This window comes from Zootoca vivipara, chromosome 7 (assembly GCF_963506605.1).
Source record: "Zootoca vivipara chromosome 7, rZooViv1.1, whole genome shotgun sequence".
NCBI classification, from domain to species: domain Eukaryota; kingdom Metazoa; phylum Chordata; class Lepidosauria; order Squamata; family Lacertidae; genus Zootoca; species Zootoca vivipara.
This window is the reverse complement of record NC_083282.1, coordinates 93,431,928-93,449,296: the sequence shown is the minus strand read 5'-3', so window position 1 is coordinate 93,449,296 and position 17,369 is coordinate 93,431,928. Positions and strand designations below refer to the sequence as shown.

At 48.0% G+C, this 17,369-nt stretch overlaps 1 protein-coding gene across 1 annotated transcript in view; it reads right to left on the bottom strand.

Moving 5' to 3' along the window:
* Positions 1-49: 49 nt before the first annotated feature.
* The window catches only part of TM9SF4 (transmembrane 9 superfamily member 4), a 31,915-nt gene continuing 14,595 nt past the window's right edge, over positions 50-17,369 (bottom strand). The window contains exons 7-18 of the mRNA XM_035122558.2: positions 17,012-17,130; positions 14,901-15,012; positions 12,298-12,368; positions 11,466-11,598; positions 10,816-10,897; positions 10,638-10,713; positions 9,523-9,606; positions 7,674-7,849; positions 6,044-6,107; positions 4,928-5,047; positions 4,262-4,351; positions 50-3,999 (exon numbers count right to left, since the gene is read on the bottom strand). Of these exons, the coding sequence (XP_034978449.1) occupies positions 3,850-3,999; positions 4,262-4,351; positions 4,928-5,047; positions 6,044-6,107; positions 7,674-7,849; positions 9,523-9,606; positions 10,638-10,713; positions 10,816-10,897; positions 11,466-11,598; positions 12,298-12,368; positions 14,901-15,012; positions 17,012-17,130 (1,277 nt within the window). The 3' untranslated portion in view covers positions 50-3,849. The remainder of the gene's footprint in view (positions 4,000-4,261; positions 4,352-4,927; positions 5,048-6,043; positions 6,108-7,673; positions 7,850-9,522; positions 9,607-10,637; positions 10,714-10,815; positions 10,898-11,465; positions 11,599-12,297; positions 12,369-14,900; positions 15,013-17,011; positions 17,131-17,369) is intronic.

The following is a 17,369-nucleotide window of genomic DNA, read 5'->3' as shown; positions in this document are numbered from 1 at the left end:
TGGCCCCTCTGCCTGAAAGTGTCTGTCCCGAGACTGTTGTTTCTTTGCTCTCCTGCTCAGGGCTGTGGTCTAACAGCTGAACTTTCAAGGGCTCATTTGGAATTTCTCCGACCTTGCACCTTGCAAGCGGGAGTTGACCTCTTTGGCTCACCTGAGCCGTACCTGCCTCATCTCCCAAGCCTGCCTGCCCGCCCGCCATAAGAGCCACCAAGGCCCTCTAGGCCTGAAGCTGGGACTTCTCAAACAAATCTAGCACTTTTTCTAAATACAGCAAATAACCTCCTCTGATGAAAAGTATTGTAGGACTTCTTACAAGTCCAGGTTTTTAAAACTAAAGATTGAAGTGCCATTAGGAAGTGTACAGTTCATCATTGTTCAGTTAGCTTTTCTTTGTCTTACAGAATTAAGTCCAAAATGAAAGAGGGTGTGTTTTTAAAAAAATGAAAATGCTTATTAAAAACGTTTGAAGTACAAGCTATGCTGTTTGTTTGTGGGAGTGGGAACACCTATGAACAACGCAGGTTGTATATACGCAGGATCCATATTCTACATCATCCTGCTGGAGCCTCTGGCTCTTCCCTAGAAAGCTATCCCAGGGGTGTAGTATGGGTTGCCACTGCCCAGGGTGAGGCAAGTGTTCCATGTTAATCCCTTCACTAGCCAGCATCTAATCCAATGGGGGGGGGAATGTCCTGTTCTCTGGGCAGCCCAGGACCTCCATACACACTGTCCAGGCTTGCACCCTGGGAAGGTCACTTCAGTGCTGCTAACAACAAAAACAATGTGGGAGGTAGCAGGTCCAAGTTACCATTTTCTGCAGCCACAGCAGGTGCTGTGATTCTCCAGAGGTTTGACTTTCCCCCCAGAGGTGCACTCGCCAGCCACAAGACGTTAAGTGTGCGCTACTATGAAACAAACACCTGCAAATGAAATAGTGGTTCCTAGATAGACTCCTATGTAGACTGAACATACTTAGTGGGCTCAAGAAGCCTTCGTAGAGTGTCAGCTAGAAAAGTATAAGACAGGGGGGGGGGGCGGGATTGATTGAACAAGGGTAGAGGAAGTAACTTGCTGCTTCAGCCCTGAACAAACAAGTGTTTAGATTGGGACGTACGGCAACATTTTGTTTTTGGTCCTACTTGTTTATATTAAATGCCAGTGACATGGAATTATAACAGACTAATAAAATTACTGTTGATAAGACTTCTCTCCCTTGCTCAAAATTCAAGAAGTCTAGATAAAGAGATATTCCCCAAGTCTTCATCTCTTTTTGGGCTTTGAAATACCACCTTGAATGACATAAGACCTTTTCAAGTTTGTACTGGCAGCTGTGGCAGGGTCAAAATTATTCCATATTTAAAGGCAATGTTTAAGAAACTAAATGGTAAACCCAACACTCCATATATGGTTTCAACGAGACAGGGACCAATCAGAATCTCACCCCTTCAAGGCTAGAAGCAGTAGGGACTCCAGTGGGAAGGAGACACGCCCACCCCAGAAACAGAATGAAGCCGTCATGTAGCTTCAAGAATGGCTGTCCTGCAGGGAGAAAATGGGCATTCTTCCTCCTGCCAGCTCAGACGTCCATGGCAAAGTTTACCTTCTTACGGAACATACAGTTTTTGGCAAATGATATGATCAGAATGATTAACAGCAGAGCAAATGTGAGTTATGTCACCTGCAACTTGGAAAACCTAAAACAGGTCACCTATGGCTGAAGTTGCACAATCAAAGACACAATGACAACAACAGCATATTTATTTACAGTTGGGCTCAAACAATACATTAAAAAAATACAAGAAACATAGTGGAAGGCAGGGATAGAGCAGTTCTGGTTGGAAAAAGAAAATCACAGGGAGGGGGAGAAAAGACTTGGGGAAGAAATCAACATTGCACTCTTCTGATAATTATGTCAGCGCAAGCCTTCCTACTTCCCACATGGAACAACCCACCCTCCTCCCTGCCTTGCTGTTCTGGGGTTTCTCCCAATTCACCGGAATGAATTGCAAGGGCGCATTGGGTGGGGGAGCCTGTTGCACTAGCTGGAGCTCTTCCGTAACTCGGCTTCTGCTAGTGCGCAGAATTAGTAGACTCCAGGCCCTAGTCAAGTATCCTAATGGTAGCTCAGATCAGAGTTCACCAAGGGATCCATAGCAAAAGTAGTAAGTGCCACGGCTGCCCCTTTGTCAGACCTTGATTTGTGACTGGTGTGGCTTTGGCATTGAGGGGGGGGGGCAAGGAAGCAATGATGGGCAGAGGCGCAAATGCAGGAGCAAGGCCCTCATTCCCTGTAGTTTCCTGCAGTTACCACAGGGCAGGTAAATTAAGACACACATAAGAGGCATCATCAATCATTGATGACAAATGCATCAATAAATATGTGATCTTAAATATGTGTTCCCAAAGAGATTAATTTTCCATGGAAAAAATGCCCCCCCCCGGTGCATGCCTCCCGTCCCCACCCCACCCATGGCATACCCACTTTTGCCGGAATAGCTCATTCATAAAGCAGAACATTGCAACTAGACCACCCCACAATTAGAACTAATTTCCAGCAATTAGAAAAATAATCCAGTATTGTAATTCTGATTACAAATAAGCAAGTTTCTGTTTTCAAAGGAAGTGTTTACAACCATCTCCCAGTAAATTGATGTCAGGCTCGTTTGCGATGCGCAGCGCACTACGAGCATGAGAGAGTGGGGTGCTCCTGTCTCTTGAGAAGGGAGACTGAGATCCATTGTGCTTGGCTAAAATATAATTTGATAGTCTAACCTTGGTCTTGTGACCTCGTTCACATAGAAGTCAAGAGTAAAGCTGCCAAATGCACTTCAATTTCTGGAGGGAGAGACAGAACTGAACAAGTGAGAAAAGGGGGATCGGCCAAATATGCAGGGGAGTGGTGTAGGAAGGGAGAACAATTCCTTCCTTTTGACACTGGGGTCAGGGGAACAGAACTCTCCCAGTTCCCTCCCCTCTCTTACAGCAGCAGTTCCCAACATCTGAGCCATGGATTCCTTGGCACATGAACAACAGAGCACATTTTCCAGTCTCTAAACCTCACCCAGATCCCAGTGTTACTGGGGAGCATTGAGAAATCCCCTGGTGTTTCCCCAGGACTTCCAAGTAGCCTTCCTCCAGTTTGCAGGCCTGTTTCATTTTTCAGCAGGCAGTGGTTCCACATCATCAGTTTATCGTGGTTGAAAGCAAGTGAGCGTCCTAAGACCATAGGTGTCTGCCACCGTCTGCACTGTGACACTCCCAGCGTCAAGCACCCCGGGGGAAGGCAGTCTGAGAGCCCTCCGAGAGAAAACTGCGCTTGCCGGAACTGGAGCATGATGAGGTGGCAGCCGACCCATTTCCAACCTTCTTTCTACCGTCTTGCTCCAAGCAAAGGCACAGCAAAAGGCTACGCTGTGCAATCACCAAAGGATGAATCTCCCCAAACTCATTCACGAATTTGTAACCATTGCGATCTCCTATTATTGTCATTACAGAAAATGAATTAGATGAAAGGGAGGAGGGGAGAAAGATTATTCATTGAGGGGAATGTGTCTCGGCTAAAAAAAAAAAGAGAAAGAAAATAAATCCCTTATAACCAGAATAGGATAAAAGTTAAAATGCAAAGTATCTACACACCCCTCCCCACCAAGAAACCCGATTCCACGGACGCTGTGCCAAAGGTTACATTCCAAAAAATTGAACTATTTTTATTCCTTGTGTCCCCCACTCCAGCCGGGTTGTTTCCTTGGGAGAAACAGGAGAGAGGGAGGGAGAGAGAGTTCCCCACTTCCTTCCTAGGAGGAAACAGAGGGGACCAGCTGCTTTGTGCCACGTGGCGCCAGAGCATCTTCAGTCTATTTTCACAGCAGCGTAAATCTTGCGGACAAACATGTAGGCTGCATAGAAGCCAATGGTCCCCGTCAAGAGCCAGAAGGACAGCACCATGAGAGCTGTGTAGCCGAAGTACAGCAAGGAAGGAATGAACTCGACAATGTCCAGCTGCAAGAGAGAACCAAAAGGTCAGGGCAGAGGAAGCGTGCACCAAAGCCTCTGCAATGGCCCTCCAAACCCAAGGAGAAGCAGGGTGGGAACCTCCCTTGGCCTCCCACCTCAACCATGTTGTGTATCATGGAACATCTCCCACCTGAAGTGCTCAAGAACAGCAAGTTTTGCCCCTCGACAGCCTCCCTGACCAAATATCGTAGCCCATTCAATAGTTACTGAGTGTAGGATTCAGATCTGGTGTAAATAGCAGCAGTACCTTATTCACAAAGTAGAAGATTGCGTAAATCAACACATAGAAGGCAGAACCTCCGGACACTAGGAAAGTCCTCCACCACCACCGGTAATCCTGGCAAACGGAGGAAAGACACACGGCATCATTCTGCCAACACTCTCAACAACCCTCACAGGTGCCCAGTCATGTTTGGGCACCCACCGTTTTGCCCACACAAGCTCTGCGAGTGGCATGCTGTGACCAAGAGCATGCAGGTTTGGTATCTTCAGGTATGGTGGGCAGTGGATCTGCAGCACAGGACAGGGGAAGGAGAGCCAGGTTGCTTTCATCCCTGCGGTTCTCTTCAAACTAGGCAAGACTGCAAGCTGAAGCCAGACTCTCCAGATAGGTGAAAGTGTAAATTCTTCCTCACAGAAACACAAGCCAAAAACCCTCATTGCACACAGAAAATTAGCATGCCAGGGGGAAAGCCAACTTTCCTCCAGGACATGCTGGCTTTTTTGTGCAGTTCTGGAAAAGCATTACTGATCAATTCAGCTGGATATATTAACTGGTTTGTATACTTGAGAACAGGAGCTCTGTCTCTCTGCCTAAATCTGATCCATGTTTCCTTTTGAGGCACCTTACAGAACTGGGTTCCATTCCCTGCAACCCCACAACGACAACCCCAAGATTAATCTGCTCTATTACCTCTGCACAGAGCTGGAAGTACACCATGACGATGCTGATCTGGGAGCAAGAGACCACGAGGATGATGAACACCAAGAAGAGGAAGCCAAAGAGGTAGTAGAACTGGTTCTCCCAAATTGCCTGGATGCAAGAGAAGATGTGCACAAAGGAGACATGAATATAATGGGACAGCTCTTAATAAATGAAAAAAAATTAAATTGTCCAGTAGCTCCTTAGAAACCAACTAAGTTTGTTCTGGATATAAGCTTTCGTGTGCATACACACTTCTTCAGATACCTTGTGTGCACACGGAAGCTTATACCCAGAACAAACTTAGTTTGTCTCTAAGGTGCTACTGGACAATTTTTTAATTTATGTCGACTGCGTCAGACCAACACGGCTACCTATCTGAATTGGGACAGCTCTTGATATGCAAGAAGCTTATCACTTCACAGAAAAAGGCAGTGAAGCAAACCTACATCACAAACCTCTATCCAATTCTTTCCACTTTAACCATGGCTTTCCTCAAAGAATCGGGGGATTCTTCAATTGTGTAACCGAGTTGGCTCTAGACAGGTCTCCCAGAACTAAGCTGCATTTTCTATTCTGCTGGACCATTTCCTCAGGAAAATTGTAAGGGATCCTGGATCCTTTCTACACTTGTGAAAGGCATCTCTGTCCTGCACAGCAGCCAGACACCCATCCCTTCTCGCAAGGCATTCTCCAATAGCAGACAGTTAAAGAAGCAAAATGTTGCAGCTCAATCTCTGGGGCTGCCACAACCAATACTGGAAGGCTCTGCAGGGCGACATCTCAACCTAGAGTGCAAAGCCCAGAAGACTTGACAAGGGAGAGCAGGCATCCTTCGTCCTGCACACACACACACACACACACACACCAAAAACACTCTTGTTCTCAGTGCTATTTTTCTAGAAAAAGGGGCCGGAGCTCACCACAAACTTCTTCCTGGTTCTCTTAAAATAGCAATGGCAGCCACTTGAGAAGTGCTGGAGCTGAGCTGAAAAAAGCCCTGCTTGTTCTGATAGACCCCATCCCAACACCACTCTTTAAAAGGCATATGGTGCACCTCTCTGGGAAGCCCACGTCAGAAAAGAAGAGGGCAGCAATGGCGCTTACACTGAAGATGAAGAAAAGTTCAATGAACATGGCTCCGAAAGGAAGAATTCCAGCCATAAGGATCCTAAGGATGAGACACAGAATTTGGTTACTGTGGGAACAGGTTTAGATCCAGTGATGCTAGTTAGGGCTGCACACATTGCAAACCTAAGAGCAGGCCAGCTGGATAAGATCCAAGGCCATCTAGTCAGGCACCGTTTCTGACAACAGCCAGCCAGCTGCTTCCAGGAAGCCCACGAGCAGTGCCTGAAGGCAACATCTCTAGGCTGCTTTTCCTCCCCCAGAAACTAGTATTTCATTCAGCTGCTATGGAGAGCGGCCATCCATAAATCTATGTTCCCATCTATTCCAGCTCTGGGGCTGTAAGAAAGTTACAGGGCATGCATATGCTATAGGAAGCTTCCCTTGTACTGCCAGCATTTTGAGCCACAGAGTTGGTGACAACTCTGACAGACAGCAGCTTTCTGAGCTCTGTAATCCAAGACTGTTTTCAACAGGACATGACCCGGACTGAACCTGGCATCACCTGGCTCCAAAACATATGATCTGGAACTGAACTACAGTTATAACTTTTTATTTTCTGCCACTCAAAGTGCCTGAGCCCCACCCTGGTTGGTATTATTATTATTATTATTATTATTATTACAGTGGAACCTCGGTTTATGAACACCTCGGTTTACGAATTTTCAGTTTACAAACGCCGCGGACCCATCTGGAACGGATTAATTCACTTTCCATTACTTTCAATGGGAAAGTTCGCTTCAGTTTATGAACGCTTCAGTTTATGAACAGACTTCCAGAACCAATTACACCCATGCTTTGGGTTAAGTACGCTTCAGGTTGAGTACTCCGCGGACCCGTCTGGAACGGATTAATCCACTTTCCATTACTTTCAATGGGAAAGTTCGCTTCAGTTTATGAATGCTTCAGTTTAAGTACTCCACGGACCGTCTGGAACAGATTAATCCACTTTCCATTACTTTCAATGGGAAAGTTCGCTTCAGTTTATGAACAGACTTCCAGAACCAATTGTGTTCATAAACCGAGGTACCAATGTATTATTATACCTTTATTGTCAATAAACAACCTGTGTACAATTAAATTAACCGATGATTAGTCAGCAGACGATCAAGCTGACTGGGGTACTGGTAGTGGCAGCAATATGACAAGATAAGCTGTCCGAGAGGCAGAACTGCTTGCCCTCACTAAGAAAGCCTTCCCTTCCAGCAATGGAACAGCACATCCTTTTAGAAATAAGCCTTAGATGGAGCCATCAAATTCTGGGCAGCTCAAATGAACACCATCCGAAACCCAGCCAGCAGCAGCAGCATCAGGGCTCCAGCTCCTATTTAGAATCATCAAATCCTAGAATTGCAGAGTTGGAAGAGACCCCAAGGGTCACCTGGCTCATCCACCTGCAGTGCAGGAATCTTTTTGCCCTGTGGATTTTGAACCCATGACTCTGAGAGTCTCGTGCTTTACTGACTAAGCTGGCAGTGGAAGGGCGTAAGGATCTTTCCAAGCTTTTCTCCAGCAATTTGCTCACTGGTCTCCAAAAAGAAGAAGAGAAAGAGCTACCCAACAGTCATTTGGCCCAGCTGCGCAGGAAAGGGTTTTCTGGGTCACTCACCCGACAAATCGATTCATGTACCACCTCTGCTCCGGAATCTGCCTTGGAATCTGATTGGTCCGCACAGGATTGTCGTAAGGCTGCTTGCGAAATCCAAAGTAGTATCCCAGGTAGACTAGGGGCAAGGAGATGCCGAACCACATGCAAAGGAGAGCCACCATGGTGGGGAAAGGGACCTGCAAATGGCAACCCAACTCTTAGAACAGGTGGCTGGCAGAAGGTACAGCAATAGGTGAATGGGACCTGGCAAGGCAAGATGTACCTGGGGCCACCCCTTTGCCCCAGAGCAGTGTTTCTCAACCTTTTTTGGGCCAAGGCACACTTGTTCCATGAAAAAAATCACGAGGCACACCACCATTAAAAAAGTTTAAAAAAATTAACTCTGTGCCGCCCTATATTGACTATATAATTATGACTGTAAGAAACACTTGCCAATTGCTGTGTTGGTTGCAATCTCCTGTAATAAGGCTTCACAAGCCGCTGATTTCTCTGCCAGCACAATCCTTTGCTCAGCAAGTTTCAGGTTGAGCTCATCCAGCCAGCTTCTTTAAGTTTGTCTAAATTTTAGTTTAGTTTGTCTAAATTTTGCCGCGACGTGCGGCGACGAGAAGGGCGATTTGCATTGTCACGTGCCTGGCGGCCGCCAATACGCAGCGCTAGCCCGCCGGAAAGGAAGCCGGCCGGGTCACGACGCGGGCGCTCGCCTCGCGTCGTGACCCGGCCGGCTTCCTTTCCGGTGGCCAGTGTTTCCTTTTGAGGCACCTTACGTGACAATGCAAATCGCCCTTCTCGTTGCCGCACGTCGCGGCACACCAGCCAGCGTCTCGCGGCACACTAGTGTGCCGCGGAACAGCGGTTGAGAAACGCTGCCCCAGAGCATCAAGACGGAAGGTTCACAAGGTGATACTATTGCCTAGCATTTCTTTAGAGAAGGAGTGGGGAACCTTTCGCAGCCCAAGCACCTCATTCCCTGATGGGAAGCCTTTGGGGGGACCACATAATAATGGCAGTGAAGCTAGAGAAACAGATGAGATTTTTCTTTTCTTTTTGGTGCAGTAGCCCACGTAAAAGCCAGAGGTTTCCATGCACAGTTACAGCCACACACCCCTCTCCCCAACTTGGCAGGCAAGAGGCATTGTCACAGTTCAAAGACACACTCCCTGCTGGGCAAAAGCACTTGAAAAGACTGGTGCGACTGGCACAACTGGATCCCGGGCTCTGCACACTTGCCAAATTTGGCCCAAGAGCAGCCAGGAGATAAGGATCTGGCCCACCAGCCAGAAAGGGTCCCCTGCTCCTGATCTGGAAGACTCCAGATTGGTGAAGGTGAGTCTAAGAGAACTCGCCTGGCAGGGGGGAAATGAATGCAAAACCAGGCAGCTAACGTGGTTTCACAATCCCTAATGTTCAAAACGTGTCCTGCTTGGGTATTTCACAGAATATTTTGGAAAGCTCAAAGATTTAGAATTTTTTTCCTTAAATGTCTTTTTAAATAGCTACAGAAATGGCAACATCCTCTTGGGGGTGGGGCCTGAGGGGAGGGAGATAATGTCCTTTCACAGAATGTATTGGGAAGCTTTTAAGGTCTCATGTTGGAAGCTGCCCAGAATGGCTGGGGCAACCTAGTCGGATGGGCGGGGTGCGAGAAACAAAAGAATAAGAATAAGAATGATGCATTGTTTGTGCATATTGGGGAAGGCAAAACATATGAGGAGCTTAAAAGGAGCTAACCAACATTTATTGTTTCTTAGAACATATAAACACACACAAATTATGAATATGAGTTAGAAAAGAGTAGACCAAGCCAAGTGTTTCCAGAGAGAGCAAAGAGAGGTGGGAAGATACATACTGCTCCCGACGAGTGTTTGCCCCAGATGAAACAGTTCAGGATGAAGCATATCCCAAAGACGACTCCCGGGTACAGGGTGGCTGTCTGCAAGGAGCAAAGCAAGCAGGACTGAATACTGACAGTGGGGCAGAGGGTGTCAGCTCATCCAAGGAACCTAATGCAGTTACTGCGTCACTTCACTGCACCGGGCGCAGAAGGCAAGCATAGCCGGTGATCCACAAACCGAGCTATGACTCACAAAGCCCCCAATTCAAATTCCAGATGTGCCACAGATTAGTTCCCTCAACACACACTGCTTCAGCACCTGCAACATGGTGACAACAATATTGACCAGCCACACGGGATTGTTGTAAAGGCTGCAACGGGAGAAGGAGTGCAAAGTCTCTGCTCAAAGTACTCAAAGGTACTTTGCAACATGTGGATGCAACTCACCTTTCAGTTTTATCAAAGGGGACTTTCGGCAATAGACACATAAAATTGCTACCTACCTACCTACCTACGCTAGGAATCATCCTCATCTCAGTTTGCACTCCTGATGCTGTGGGGTAAAAGCCTGAAAGCATCCCAGAAGCAAACAGTGAAGTCCCAGAGCAGAGACTAAACAAAGATTTGATGTGGAGAAGCAGCCAGGCCTTGCCAAGTCAGTCAGAAGCAAAAGCACCAGGGACCTGCAAAGCTGCATGAGTTATTCAAACAGCCAAATGTGACTTATTTATTTAAGGAATTTGTAGTCCTCTCTTCACTCTGGAGCCCCAGGGTGGCAAGCAACATTAAAATCGCAAATACTAATAAAAATCTAGAACAAATAAATCAAACAATGTTATAAAACCTACCAAAAATAAATAAAACATGCAGTGGCAGCAAGAAATCATTTTCACTGTGCTCTTTATCCCTCCCCAAAGCCTGGTTTCTTCTATTATGCCTGTTTTCTGTTGTAATGCAGAGGTCAGATGGCAAGGCATCACACCCCCAGCAACTCTATCCTGAGGTTATGCCAGGGTCCCTTCCAACAGGCACAGTGGTTAACTCATCATCAGAAACAAATGAGGCTCCGCAGTTTGCCCTCATGCCCTTTCCCAAGTCCCTTGGGGTTTGTGAAGATCAGTATCACTTACGCAGAAAGCCCCTTTCTTCCACCGGTGGCCTTTCAGTGTCCGATAGAGTCGGCCAGCAGAGAAACCACCAAAAACCCTAGAGCAGAGGACACAAGAGTGGAGAAACAAAAGGTTACCTCCCATCACAGGTCAGGCAGAGGGATGGCGGCTGAAGCAATGGAGAAGCCACACCACTCACCCCATGAACATGAAGAGGAAGCAGGCTGTGGTCATCAGGGCACCTCGGCTGGAAGGAGACAGCATCCCCAGCATGGCCACAACTGAAAGGCAAGGCAAGGAGGATTAAGTGCCACCACTCGCAAACTAATACTCCGCTACACTGGAATTCAAAGAGAGCCCTTGCACACTGAGAAGGGGGGAGGGTGCTTTGTTGAGTATTCCCAAAGCACATTTGTTCACCGCGGCACTATTTTTCAAATATTCCATCCCCACTCGTTTTTTCAAACAGGCTTGAAGTGGGTTAGCGAGCAGTCATGAAAAAAAGAACAAGACACAATCCCTAAACAGCTCCGATATACATTTAAAGCAAACAACCATTAACAGCACATGATTCCCTGGAATGCAAAGGGGTCTTTCAAGGGGGTGGGGGCCGTCAGTAAGTGGCTACAAGAGGAAATTGACACCTGAGCATCAGAATGCAGACAGAGCCGATGTAACAAGGTATACATTGGCAATTGCCATAAGGGCTTTGATGTCAGGCCACACCTCCCAGCCCAGAGGCACCAGCTTGTTCAACAAGCTGCCTTCTTGCTTAGCCTGTAGAGTCTCTTCTCCCCTGCTCCCTTTTCACAAAGAAGCACTCCCAGGCTCCCCAGGTGGGAAACTCACAAATAACAATCAGGATCATGCAAAAGAGCTGGATTCCGGAGCCCAAGAGGGAGCTGAGGATCATAGGATATTGAGGCGGCCTGAAAACGTCACCGTGCACCAGCTTCCACCCAGATTCCTCCATGGTGTCTTCCTGTAGGGGGAAGCGACACACGGGGGGGGGGGGGAGAGTTGAAATCAAGCCCCACAAAAGGGACTGCCGCATGCGCTTCTCCCCACCTCTACACTGCTACAGAGATGTACAGAGTGTGTCCTCTCCTCCCCCCAAGGGCTCTCCCCTCTTTGCAGCAAATCACCAAATTTGACAAAACCTTAAAGCCCTTCTGGGTACTGCTTGCACCTCAAAAGTGTTTCACCCCAGCAAGGAATGAGAAGGCAGGCCTGGCGAGGTCTGCCAAGAATCTGCCGTAAGTGGTTAAGCCTCGGTATGAACTCTGGACTAGCAAGGGACTCTCTACCCACATCACTAGCTATGGAATTTGATGCCACAAGACACAGCAGCGCTTTAAAAAAGGGATTGGGCAGGTGAACAGCAGAAAGGGACCGGGTGGCTATTGGACACTATAGCTATGTGCTACCTCCAGGTTCAGCCTTGCTCCAGTGGGCTTCCCAGAGGCATCTGCCTGGCTGACATGGGAAACCCAGTGCTGAATAAAGTAGGATTTAATCCAGCTGAGCTCCTCTTACATTCTCTACCTGATTCCTTGGCTACCTCCCCTCTACCCTTCTCAAAAGGAGATTCTAGGAACACTCTCAAGACGCAAGGAAGGGTCCCCACTCCCTCTCCACCCCACCCCACCCACCAGCCCCAAGCACACCATGCTTCTCGTACAATGTCATCTTCCTTGTTGTAGTTGGCAATATCCTTCCGGAGCGTCCGGATGATGATCATGCTGAGAATACCTGAAATGAATAAAACCTGGAATGAATGAATTGCAGTTTATTCCACTGAGCACCTAAGCATCTGCAAGCCAGCAGCATATGGGAGCAGAGGGTCATATGGGGGGGGGGTGCGTCAGCCGACACAGAGTCCCCCACAGTCCACGTTTGCCCACAGAGCTTCAGCCATGTCCTCAGACAGTAGCAATGAGGGGTGAGGTTGGGTTCTCACAGCAAGAATTGCACTTTTGAGTCCCCTACACCAAAGGAGGTTCTGCTGCTGCTGCTGCTGCTACATGTATTCATTTTCACATTTTCTCACGCCTTCTGCCAACGCACATGGGGCCACAGCAAAAGCAGAGGAAGCTGCCACTTGGACAGGCCCTTGCAGGGCAGGGGGATTGATTTCAGTGCAAGCCATTGTTTTCTTCTTCAGAGGCATTTTTAAAGCATCTCTTTCTTGGGCTGCCATGTTGGGCAGTGGGGCCCAAGGGGAGGAGGGGAGGAAAAGCAAGGTAGCCATGTAAAGGAAGCCAGAGGGATCTATACTTGTTCTTGGATATACTCAAGATTAAGTTACAAGCCCTGTAACTCCCAGCACTTTATTATGATCACACCAGTGTTAATACCCTTACACCAATTTTTAACCAGGTAAACAGTAACTCTGTGTAGTAGTGAAATGACTTGTGTCCTATGTATGGACTGTTTGAAGTATTTCATATATTTCTCACTAATAATAGTAATAATAATAATAATAATTTATTTGTACCCTGCCCACCTGACTGGGTTGCCCCATCCACTCTGGGAGGTTTCTAACATCCTATATAATAAAGTGCAAGTGTCTCTGCGTCCAGATTACCTGTGTCCCTGTGTCCGCGCTACTGCGCATGTGCCCCACAGACACGGATTGGACGCAGAGACTTGACGCGCGCACACACACACACACACACACACACACTCTCTCTCCCCCCCCCACCCCTCTGCATACCGTTTCCCTCATAGTCCTCAGAAGAATCACGGCCTTCTCCTGGGCGCCCGCCGGCCAGCTGGGCTCAACGGAGCACCCCAACGAAGCGGCGGCCGTGGGAGGGGCCAATCGGCCCCCCCATGCGCCGCCGCCGCCAAAGGCTGAATGCTCTAGCGCCCGTTTATTAAACGGACTGACTGACACTAGTACTGTATATAAAAACATTATAAAACATTACACGTTAAAAAGCTTCCCTATATGTGTTCATATGTCTTCTAAAGGTTATATTCCATTCCATTCTAAGCAGATAATGTTCTTTATTGAACCTATTCTTTTTCTCGCAATGCTCTCAATGTGCACCAGGGGGTGCTCCTTCTTCCAAAACAGGTCAAAAGGAAGACCTGTGCCTCGGCCTGCCCTCAGGCAGCACCACACAATTGCTTGCAGCAGTTTCCATCCAGTGCGCAGGGCCGGTGAGTTGCCCAAAGACACAGGCATGCTGAGGATGGAAGTGGCACATGCAGGGTGCAGCATGGACTGTGGCCCTTACCCTACACTGCTTGGCCACAACTGAAGGGAAAGTGATGCACAAACCAGCCCTCCTGCAGCTCAACCCCATTTGCAGGCAGCAAAACTGAGACACAGACACCAGCACTGAGCAAAGACAAGCAGCTAAGGACACTGACGGATACACAAGTTGCTAGTGAAGAAAACTGCTGTGACCAGACCGGGTGCCAGAAGCATTCAGTACATATTTACAATCAGCTTCCAATCCTTGCAATACCCTCACAATGTTTCAGAGTCTACCTATGAAGCAGAATGAGGTGGCAGAGCAGAACGTGCCATTCTAGGCCTGAGACTGTGTTTCTACACCAAGGACTCCTTGCAACCACAACAGGCTAAAAAAAACAGGTGGGCTAGAAACTGTAGCCTTTATGCGTTGGTTTTCTACTGGCACAGGGTTTCTCTTTTGTTTTGTTACGAGGCAGTCTTCCAAAGTCCTTCTGCATGGGTAGACTCAGCCAGGATCATAGGGCCACGCGGTGAGGTTAGGAATTGAACCCAAGCCCACTGGACTATTTCTGATTTGTTACTCTTTCACTCAGCATAAATAAACATAAATAATAGCCCAGCTGGGTCTACATGACTTGGCTAGGAAGTCTCCCTGAAGGAGCGTCTCCACCCCCATCGTTCTGCCCGTGCACTGAGGTCCAGTACCGAGGGCCTTCTGACGGTTCCCTCGTTGCGAGAAGCCAAGTTGCAGGGAACCAGGCAGACGGCCTTCTCGGTGGTGGCGCCCGCCCTGTGGAACGCCTTCCCATCAGGTGTCAAAGAGAAAAACAGCTACCAGATTTTTAGAAGACATCTGAAGGCAGCCCTGTTTAGGGAGGCTTTTAATGTTTAATTGTTTTATTTCATTTTTCTGTTGTAAGCCGCCCAGAGTGGCTGGGGAAACCCAGCCAGATGGGCGGGGTATAAATAATAAATTATTATTATTATTATTATTATTATTATTATTATTATACCGTATAGCGGCAAGATAATCCCTCCCTACACCACCCAACAAAACCCCCTGGCTTCTCTCTTACCCGAAAGGAAGAACACGACCACGACTGAGTTAATGATGGAGAACCAATGGATCTGCACGTCACTCATTGTGAGGTAAGTGTCCCAACGGGAAGCCCATTTGATGTCACTTTCCTACAGGAGAAATTTAGCTGGTTAGTAGGTTAATCTTTATGCACTGAGTTGGTCCACTATTATTCCCAGGCTGGAGATGGAAAGTTGAGGCAAAGGGGTAAGTGGCTTGCCCAACAACCCTCTAATATTTGCTTTCCTGCAAATCAGTGCTTTACAAATAAAGAAATAACCCACAGGAGTTGTATTCAACTAGGTTCCACTCAGAAATGAACGGGCCCAAGTTAGCCATGCCCATGGATTTCAGTGGGTCTACTCAGAGCATGGCTGGCCCTGGATGCAAACACACGCACCCCACTACCCAAGAAAAGAGCAAGACAATAATCCTGAAGATCAAGAGAAGATCAGCTCTGCTTCAGCTGTTGACCAGGGAAGGAGTGTGGCGTTTCACCTCTAGGGGTCTAGCAAGAGTTAAGTTGCAAGGGAGGTAAATAGCCAATAGGAGCTCTCCAGGCAAAAGCAGGGGTATATAAGGAGAAGCAGTCAGTCAGAAGGGGAGTTGAGTTGAGGGATTTGATGAGAGAGGTGGAGAGGATTTTGAGGTAGAGAGAGGGTTAGAGAAGCTAGTGAGGTGAGCTGTGGTGCAGAATCTATAAGAGTAATAAGGGAACTTCAGTCAGGGAGGAAAAGGGGGGGGGAACTAAGACTAAAGGTTAAGTTTAAGTAAACGTATTTGAGAAACCGTGAATAATTTATATACTTGTAAGATCATCACCTAAATAAACTTAGTTATTTGGTTCACTTTTCTCCTCTCTGGAATCCACTAATTGTGTACCAGTACACAGACCCAGGTGGCGCTGTAGTTAAACCACTGAGCCTAGGGCTTGCTTATCAGAAGGTCGGCGGTTCGAATCCCTGTGACGGGGTGAGCTCCCGTTGCTTGGTCCCAGCTCCTGCCAACCTAGCAGTTCCAAAGCACGTCAAAATGCAAGTAGATAAATAGGAACCGCTACAGTGGGAAGGTAAACGGCGTTTCCATGTGCTGCTCTGGTTTGCCAGAAGTGGCTTTGTCATGCTGGCCACATGACCTGGAAGCTATACGCCGGCTCCCTCGGCCAATAATGCGAGATGAGCGTGCAACCCCAGAGTCGGTCACGACTGGACCTAATGGTCAGGGGTCCCTTTACCTTTACCTTTTACACAGACTTACTGGTTGGTGGCAGCAAGGGAAGAACATAGGTGAGGGAGGTACTGGGCCAATAGACCGTTAAACGTCCGGGGGCCCTTTACCGGTGTATCTCGCCACAAGGAGCAACTGCAGGGAGCTGGCATCTCCTCCACTCACTTCCCTGTTAGCATGTACACTCAGCTCCAACTGACAAGATTCCCTGGGATTGCAAACTCTGGGCCCATGCACCAGCCAGAGGTCTAAAGGCAGCTAAGTTCATGCTACAATTCACTTGACAGAAAGAGGGATATAAATCTTGTACATAAATAAACAAATGACAAGAAAATGCAAATCACACCCAATTCCAAAGCAGCAGACTACTTTTGTAGGGGACAAAAAGGCACACCAGCCAGAAATGCCCTAACAGGTTCCCCAAAGGCTGAAATGGAGCAGGGCTTTTCACGAGATGGGTGCCACCACCTAAAAAGCTCTGCTTCTTCAACATGGCGCCCTCCTGGTGCTTTGGACTGCAGCTTCCATCAGCGCATGCTGGCTGGGACCGATGGGAGTTGTAGTCCTAACCTGGGGAAGGGTGTTTTTGAGACTCCATAATTTTTTCTTTGAAGGTGGCACCTGAAGCAAGCTTTCTCCTGTTGAGTCTTAACCTGTGGTGGGGAACCTACTTGTTTTTAAAGAAATGTACAGGAGATGAAAGGAGTTCCCTTAAAGACAGCTGAGGCCCTCCAAATCCATGTCCCAACACTGGCTCCCACTCTTCTTTTAGTTAGGGTTCCCCAGCCCTCGGACATCTTCTCCCCACCATTTCCCCTACACCAATTCCACCTCCTTCCCTCTTTCTCCCCTCTGCCCACAAATCAAAAAGCCAGCCCTCACCTCCCAATGCACAGAGTAGGTGAAAAGCAGCTTGTTTTCCTTCGTGGGGTCAATCTCTTGAGGAGCGGAGTTGGCAGCTTCAGGCAGGACACAGGCACCATTTTCGTCGGCCTTCAGATCTAGGGGGCAAAAAAAAACCTCACGCGTCAGGAGAAGCAGCCTGACTCCAGAGACCCAGGCCCCTATACAAGCTTGGAGCCCCCTCACCCCCAACTAGCCTCGCGTGGCAATCCTCTGGGTTCCGCTGACCCACACGTTCCTTTGGTTGCACAAACACGCACACAGGAATGTAGGAAGCTGCCCTTACAGTTAGACCATTGGTCCATCTTGCTCAGTATTGTCTACACTGACTGGAAGT